Genomic DNA, 8,920 nt, shown 5'->3' with positions numbered 1-8,920 from the left:
ATCCTTCTTCTATATTTCCTTTGGTTCTCGTTCTTATCCACATCTTGTTATTTGCTTTCAATCCTTGATTCATAAACTTTTGTCCTTCAAATCCCTTGTATATAACATGATTTTGTCACCTAATAAGAATCTCAAAGATTCTTATGGTTGAAAAAGATACTATGAAAGCTTATATTTTTCTATTGACCGAAAAGGTTGAAAAAGATAATATCAAAACTTATATTTTTCTATTGCCCTTATGGGAAAAAGTGTATTTAGTAATCAATGACCAATCAAACTTCACACTTCACATGGGAAAAAGTGTATTTAGTAATCAATGACCAATCAAACTTCACATACTAAGGAATAATAAAAGAACAATAAAAATATATATTGGGGCTTTAAAAATGCAGTTGTCTATAATGAGACTTTTTGGAAGCCTTTCCGGTGGGTTTTTCCGGTCAAAATCCGGCAGTAATTTATTGGAATCACATGTTTGATAGCTAGTTTCTGCACAATCAAAACGTCCCAGGGGTTTTTCAGGGTGCTGAATCCAAATATGCAGTTGAAAAACCATTTTAACTGCAACAAATCAAGATTTAACCTCAATTTTTTCCGCTGGATTCCGTCACAGGAATCTCCAAAAAATCGCATTATAGACAACTCCTTTAAAAACTATGAGATCCACATCATTCACCCCAATCCCAGATTGGCTCAAAAAAAAACCATCAAAAACACTTTATTGGTTATCGCAACCAAATGCATTCTCTAGGAAAAACATTGCATTATATTTAATATATTTTTAAGTTATATTTTATTTTAAAAAAAATAAAAAATACTAAAACATACATACTTTATCCCTCCGGTTTTGAACCCGTAACTTTTTAGGAAGAAACACATGCTCTTATATTAACATTGTAAAAACTAAGCTTGGTAATCGCTACCCAACTGATATGAACCAATGTGGTATGCGGCGTAGACAAAGAAACCCATGTGTAAGTTAAACTGGGGAGACTTACAGGAATACTAAGGAATAATAAAAGAACAATAAAAATATATATTGGGGCTTTAAAAACTATGAGATCCACATCATTCACCTCAATCCCAGATTGGCTCAAAAAAAACCATCAAAAACATTTTATTGGTCATCGCAACCAAATACATTCCCTAGGAAAAACATTGCATTATATTTAATATATTTTTAAGTTATATTTTACTTTTAAAAAAATTAAAAAATACTAAAACATACATACTCTAACTCTCTGGTTTTGAACCCGTAATCTCTTAGGAAAAAACACATGCACTTATATTAACATTGTAAAAAGTAAAACAAAACTTAGTAGTAACTAGCCAACTGGTATGAACGAATGTGATATGCAGGGTAGACAAAGAAACTCGTGTGTAAGTTAAACCGGGGAGACTTACAGGAATACTAAAGAATAATGGTGTGAACCAATGTGGTATGCAGCGTAGACAAAGAAACACGTGTGTAAGTTAAACCGGGGAGACTTACAGGAATACTAAGGAATAATAAAAGAACAATAAAAATATATATTGGGGCTTTAAAAACTATGAGATCCACATCATTCACCCCAATCTGCTCAAAAAAAACCATCAAAAACATTTTATTGGTCATCGCAATCAAATACACTCCCTATAAAAAACATTGCATTATATTTAATATATTTTTAAGTTATATTTTATTTTAAAAAAAAATAAAAAAATACTAAAACATACATACTCTATCTCTCTGGTTTTGAACCTGTAACTTCTTAGAAAAAAACACATGCACTAATATGCGGAGTAGACAAAGAAACCCGTGTGTAAGTTAAACGGGAGAGACTTACAGGAATGAATATTTATTCCTTCATTTCATATATACAGCACCGCAAGGGAAGCAGTCAGTGAATCACTGTAACAGCAAATTACATTTACTTGATGAGATTACGCAGGGTAAGGCATATTATCGGAGTTATTATAAATACGTATAAAAGTGAATACATTTTCATGTAATTATATATATTATTTAACAAATTTAAATGAAAAAACAATAATCAAATTTTCATACAAGCAGAAACACATTTACAATTTAATTATAGAGAAAATATTTTTTTGTTTTTTAATGTAATTATAAGCACAGTATAAAAAATCATTGAAAAACAGTGAGGATATTTTTGGTTTTAAACAAAAATCTGTAGCCGATTTCAAAGTAAACAATTTAAAGTGTTTGAATGTACAGCTTGCAGCACTTAATTGTATCGTGACTTCTGACACAGTATGTGTTGAAATATTTCAAGGCAATTCCTATTTCCACCTCCATAGCAAAGTTAATGCTATGGAGGGTACCTCTGTCAGCGTCTCACAGAGCACGGCGACGGCATGGACCATACCTCATCTGATTATACATCATCCCTCTCGGGCATCCCCTCCGGCTGCCCAGCAAAAAGCCCCCGGCGACCCTGCTCGCAGCCAACCTTGATGACGTATTGATCCGCCGAATCAATAGCGCGTGGCCTCCACTCAGATAAGGATTAATGCCGGACGGGAGAGCTCACCAACCTCCTCCGGCCTTCAAAGTCCCGGCAAAACATTATCTGCAAAACCATTCGGCGAACAGAACAGAGCAGACGTTCAATACCTGGAGGACCTGGCCACTGGTTATCGAGATTTGCGGTTGGCAAGGTTAGTGCCCCTGTCACCATTGAAACTTAGTCTTCTATATGACACACCTTTGAACAAACAGAGATTTTGATCTTTTTCTAAATGGAGTTGGCTGCGGAGTTCTAGATTCAGTGTTTCAGATTTCTCATATTCTGTGTTATAAATTTTCTTTGAGCATCAATTGGACAGTTGCACTCGGGGCTTTGTTATTTGTTTGCATTTGTCATTAACTTACCTGCAGTTTATGGGTTTCAACAATAATAGTTTTACTTCAACTGAGCAATGATCGTACTGGTTATCATGGGTTCAGGGGGCTACTATGTATTCAGTTAAATGCAAAACTCGAATAGTGTTTCAGATTTCGTGTGCTGCTTGTGCTTCCTGTAACATCTTTGTGATTGCCTTCCACATACTCGTCCAAATATCTTCTGTAGTTGTTGCTGGGGGCTGGTTGGTTTACTCTGATACCTGGAGCTTGTTTAGAAGCTGGTACTAAAGACTGTAAAACTCTGGTAACCTCATGCATGGTGGGACGGTCAGAAGGCTGTCTCTTTGTGCATAGCAGTGCCAGCTGGAAGATCTTTCTTACAACCCCAAGATCTGTGCAGGTTGCTGCTACTTCTTGGTCTACAGTTTCCATTACTGTATTGTTGTTTGCTTTTGATAGAATCTGCTTTCAAATGCCCATGTCAAAAAAACCAAGGTTATTTCTTTATTTTCTTGGTCCATGCAATATCTCAAGACAAAAAATCTTCACAATTTACAAAACGACAATCCCAACTGGAGCAAATTCAAGATGAACAACCTTCACAATTGACAAAAAGGCGATCTCAACTTGAGCAAATTCAGAGTCATTATCATCTTACCAGCTGAAGCAAATTAGAGTCGTTATCCACAGCTTTCCTCCCTATGAGGAGCTCTAAAAGAACAATGCCGTAGCTGTACACATCAGACTTCTCGTTAAGCCTAGACGTCCTTGCATATTCAGGGTCAATATAACCAATAGTACCCATAACATAGGTAGAGGTGTGGGTTTTAGCAGAAGGGATACACTTGGCAATGCCAAAGTCTGACAAATGTGCTTCAAAATTGTCATCTAAGAGAATGTTGGAAGTTTTAACATCTCTGTGAATAATATGTGGGTTGCAGTCATGATGGAGATATGCTAGACCTTGTGCAGCTCCTAAAGCAATCCTCAGACGCGTGTTCCAGTCTATCTTAATCTTCTTCGAAGATCCTACATACAAGATGCACTGCTTAGATTCTCTAAGTTGGCCATTAGCAAACATTCACTATATATGAAAGGCTGGTTACAATCTTTTCTGTTAAAACCTATATATGACCATTATACATGTAAATTTTTTGATAGTTTTTGCCATCCATTTCACTCACCATGTAAGATGTCAAACAGACTTCCATTCACCATGTAGTCGTAGAACAACAAATTGCCATGTGGAGAAAGGGAATAACCATGCAAACTCACAAGATTCCTATGCTTAATGCTTCCAACAGTCTCTAACTCAGTTTCGAATTCCCGCAAACTTTGTGGATGGTGTGTGTATAGTCTTTTAATAGCAATTGTCTTACAATTCTTGAGAATACATTTATAAACTGTGCTCGTAGCCCCATAACCAATTATATATTTCTCATTCAAATTTTCTGTCAATCGCATTATGTCATCATACATGAGAAGGGCCATGTCCATGTGCAATATTACTAACCTTGGAGAACCTGGTCAGGACATCAAAGAATTTTTTAAACAAAGGACACATATTGATGTTGATATAATTCTTAAATCCATGATATGATCCATAGAAATAATACCTTGACCCATTTTGTTCGCATCCCCTTTAGTAAATGGCTTAGGCTGATTTGAACGGTAGAGAGCTATAATGATCATACATACTAATAAAACTGAACCCAACGAGATGCAAACAATAGCTGGTGTTGAGACGGAAGCTGTCCATTTTCAAAATCAACTCAATACTCTTAAAAATATAATTTCACAGGAAATTTAATCACAAAACAGAACTAATCCATGGAATCTAAAATTTATTTCTGTTTTCACCTTTCGATTGTCTGGAGTATATCCCACAAAGTGATCCAATCCAATTGCCACAAAGATCTAAACATGTTATTATTATAGTGAATTTTGGATTTGTGTAAAAATCTCAAAAATTTTATTTTTGTAAATACAGTGTTTGAATTATATTTTTATAATAGAAATAAATTTAACACTGTTAAAAATTTGCAGTACACATAATTTTTATTTAGATTTACTAAAATCCCTGCATTTTTTTTCTTTCAAGAAATTCCAAAGAAAAAAACATAATCGTTAAACTAAAATCAGTTGATGAAAGCACTTACAGACTTTGTCCTTGCCGGATGTGCAACAGTGACCAGAAAAAAATAGATATGAATATTGATTTTTATTTTAATGTGTTTTTATGATGTTTTTAACAACATTGTTGTTTACATATTCATTTATAAGGAAGTAAGAAAATGGAGGAAATTAGACATGAATGGGAGGTAACTATCAAAGGCACCAAGCAAGTGTTCACTTGTCTTGTTGGTGGCTGTGCGGGGAATTTGAGTCGATCTAAGCTATCTGGCCTTAATCATCATCGCGCTACCACCCACAATCTCCCACCAATTCCTCCACGTCAAAGAGGTCGAGCAAGAGATGCAAATTCTACATGGGCGGTCAAATCAACAAGTGCAGTTAAAAGGCAAAATGCCAAAATACAATATGACTTAGATGCAAGGCTATGTCGTGCACGACAACAAGCATATAAAAGATTTGTCAATGAAGAAATTCTTTCAGCTGTAAGTATTTATTAGTATTTATTTGTATATGATTTTTTATTAATATTGTCAATGAAGAAATTCTTTCAGCTGTAAGTATTTATTAGTATTTATCTGTATATGTTTTCTATTAATATTAATTTATTGTTGTGGACTAAATTCATTGAAACTTGTTTTCACAGTCAGTTGCTACATTTTATCAGCTTAATGACACTTCAAAGCAAAGGATTTGTGAAAAAATTCAACGTTGGGATCAGAGTCTACCTCGTAGACGCATGCAGACAATGAAGCGCATAGATATTGCTATAAAAGAGAAAGCAAGCACTGAGGTTCCCGATGATGTGGGGGAAGAAGGATCAGATGGGCACAGCCATATATTAAACTTTGATGAAACCAATCAGGACAATGACAACACAGTTGAGTCCATTTTTTTGCATATATTAATTTTTTAGACATTTTAACATTAAATAATATTTATATTTATTATAATTGTATACTAATTTCTCATTGTTATTGATATGCATAGCCTAATCAACAAAATTCCCCAAATTCAAGCCACCAACCATTGCGACGCTCACCTAGATTTCAAGGTTTTCAAGGGGTTACTGGGCCAGTAAGTTTTTAATCCATATAACCTATTCCACCGAAAATATTAATATATAAATTGTTATGTTTTACCATAATGATGGGATGAGAAATGGATGTTCTGTATTATATATCCTTATCTTTGATTTTTTTTTATTATGTGCGTGTGTGTTATTTCTTATTTATGGTGCAGGTGTTCCCTTTGGAACCATCACAATCAATGAAAACCCCTTGTAGAAGCCTTAAGAAGAATGGAAATGAAATGGTTCAAATGCTACAACCATCTTCATGTCCAATGTCACAATGCAAGATAAGACTATATTTATTTATACTCTTATAATTTTATCATATTTTTACATTTAATTCTTTTTGATTCACATACTTATATCTATGTATAATCTAATGTTCAGAGTAATGAATATACATCTCCTAAAACACCTTTGCACATGTATGATGGTGGACATGATACTCAGCAAAAATCACATTCTCCTCAACCATTGCGGCATTCACCTAGACTTTAAGATAAATTAGGAGAGGTAAGTTATATACTACATATCTTAGCTCATAATAACATTGACGTATTTTTTTATGACTAGTTAATGCATTTTCTTTTCATATTCCTTACATGTTCACCATATTCTCGTTATATCTATATAGATTTTGATATTTATTGATAGCTAGTCAATGAAATGTCTTTTCATATTCGTTACATGGTCAGCATATTTTCATTATATCTATGTGGATTTTGATATTTATTGATAATGTTTCAATTTCCACAGAAAACAAAAAAGATAAATGTTGATGCTATGGTTAAAAGGACCAAAATCACGCCAAAGGACTTGAAAGCACGTGGGTTCAAGTCACGCAAACAATACATAGAGCATATATGCTCAACTAGCATTCCTCTCACTAAACCCACTAGGTTTGCTACTTTGAAGGCTAAACATTCCAGCAAGTTTAAATGACTTAGGCTACAATAATATAACTTTAGCCATTGTTTTATCTATAAAGGGGCTACAAGGACAGTTTCAATATATGTAATCTCTGTAATTTTTTAGACTTTTTAATACATCATTTTTTTTTCCAAAAATTGTTTCCAGGTGCTAAGTATGTCTTTAAAATGCCAACATCTAATTTTAGTTACAACTTTAATGTACTAAAAAAAACCATTAATAAAATAATGAAAATTATCTCTGCGTTATTGTTATTTTCTCCTTGCATTTAATAGAACTACTTCAACCAAAAGAAAAAACAAAAAACAAAACCTAAAGTTTAGAGGATCATTAGTTGTGGGTTTGTTATCGAGGTAGGATTCTCCTTAAAACAAATAGTATCAATATCCTAAGGTTATAATGCGAGTTTTGTTCCAAAAATATCTCTTATCTTGGCCATAAAAACAAACAATATCAATGTCCAAGGTTATAACGGAAGTTTTGTTCCAAATAATCTTAATCTTAGCATCATTACATCATCGTTACAAATAAATTCAATTATTTAGAATTCATAATATTTGATAACACTGAAACTATGCCCTAACTCACTTATAAATAATGATTAATTACGTTAAATATTAATTCTTTCCAAAAACTAAAATATAAGAATTACAATTAAAAGATGTTGTTATTAGTTGAGATATAGTTCCTACTTTAAATTTATTTTTAAATAATAAAGTGAAGGTATAAAAGTTATAATTTTTTTATAAAAAGTTTATTTAGAAATTTTGTAAATTATTTATTTTTAATTAATAAAATATTTTTATAGAAAGTTTATTTAATTTTTTGTAAATTATATTTAAGCCATGGGTTGGAAAAAATATAATAATTACTTTTTAATTAATATAAAAATTAATATTTAAAATATTAATATTTAATAAATCTTATTTTATTATAAAACTAAACAAGTTTTTTTTGTTATTAAAATTATGGATATGATTATGTATATTATATATATGGATAAGTATTATGAAAGTAAGAGGTTTCTTAAAATTATTTTTCACTTTATTCAAAGTCACTTTTTGCTCAAGCTAAAATGACATAATATTTAATGAAAAGTTTTGTCGTGATAAAGAAATATGAGGAAGAATAAAACTAAGATATTATAATGATGAGATGAACTCGAATTTCTAAAATCAAAAGTCATTCCTTGTCTTAATTAGTGTGAAGAACTCGAATTTTACAAGAAAATTCCTCCAAGAGAATAAATGATGATTTAATCACAAAAGTTAATTCCACTTTAGAATAGAATACCAAAATCAAGGAAAGAGGGAAGAACCCTACAAGTGTATAACCCTTATAAGCCCCACAGACTCGTCGGAGTCCCTCCCTAGGCCCTAAGAAAAAGAGATAATTATAACCTGTGGAGAGAGTAATGAATGATGCTCTAATGGAGATGATGGTGAAGAACCACCCCATCATGGTAGTTTGGATAAATCCCATACCATGGTTACCTCATCAAGAAGTAATATAAGTTCTAGTAAGAAATAGTCAAAACAAGCAGAAGGGCTCACCGACATGAAAGTAAATATTATTGTAGTCCTCGATTGGGTAGCACTATGTCTAGTAGAAATTCAAAGAATAGTAGAATAATTAACTATATAGGAGCCAACCATTTTTGAAGAACAATTATTACTATGCATAATACTCATTATGATAAGGCTAGTATGAAGTTACAAATTGAGAAGGTGCATATTAGGAACAATAAGGTGACAAAGAAATGAAAGTCGAAAGTAGATGTCTTAGGAGTTGGACCTACTAGACTTCTTAAATTACATATGGCTAAAAGGGACACGCTTACACATTTTGACATAGAGCAAGAAATTGAGAACATGTGATTAAAGAGGAAGATCAATGAACTTGAAGAAGCTCTCAGCCATAGACCTTCATTTATGCAC

General features: G+C 32.6%; 2 protein-coding genes across 2 annotated transcripts; one reads left to right on the top strand and one right to left on the bottom strand.

Annotated features, from left to right (window-relative positions):
- Positions 1–2,965: 2,965 nt before the first annotated feature.
- On the bottom strand, positions 2,966–4,761 carry LOC149256290 (LRR receptor-like serine/threonine-protein kinase SIK1). Its single transcript, XM_089455297.1, has 5 exons — positions 4,709–4,761; positions 4,465–4,599; positions 4,033–4,371; positions 3,507–3,877; positions 2,966–3,310 (listed from the first exon to the last, which is right to left on the bottom strand). Exons 2-5 carry the CDS (start codon positions 4,538–4,540, stop codon positions 2,966–2,968), a joined length of 1,131 nt encoding a protein of 376 aa, XP_089311423.1. The 5' UTR covers positions 4,541–4,599; positions 4,709–4,761.
- Positions 4,762–5,672: 911 nt separating this feature from the next.
- On the top strand, positions 5,673–6,370 carry LOC149256289 (uncharacterized). Its single transcript, XM_089455296.1, has 3 exons — positions 5,673–5,861; positions 5,972–6,058; positions 6,224–6,370. Exons 1-3 carry the CDS (start codon positions 5,721–5,723, stop codon positions 6,368–6,370), a joined length of 375 nt encoding a protein of 124 aa, XP_089311422.1. The 5' UTR covers positions 5,673–5,720.
- Positions 6,371–8,920: the final 2,550 nt, after the last annotated feature.

The sequence above is a fragment of the Pinus tabuliformis genome, chromosome 7, assembly GCF_031772625.1.
Source record: "Pinus tabuliformis cultivar Carrire ecotype Pingquan chromosome 7, CPIR1, whole genome shotgun sequence".
Lineage (NCBI taxonomy): Eukaryota > Viridiplantae > Streptophyta > Pinopsida > Pinales > Pinaceae > Pinus > Pinus tabuliformis.
This window is presented reverse-complemented; position numbering and strand designations above follow the sequence as displayed.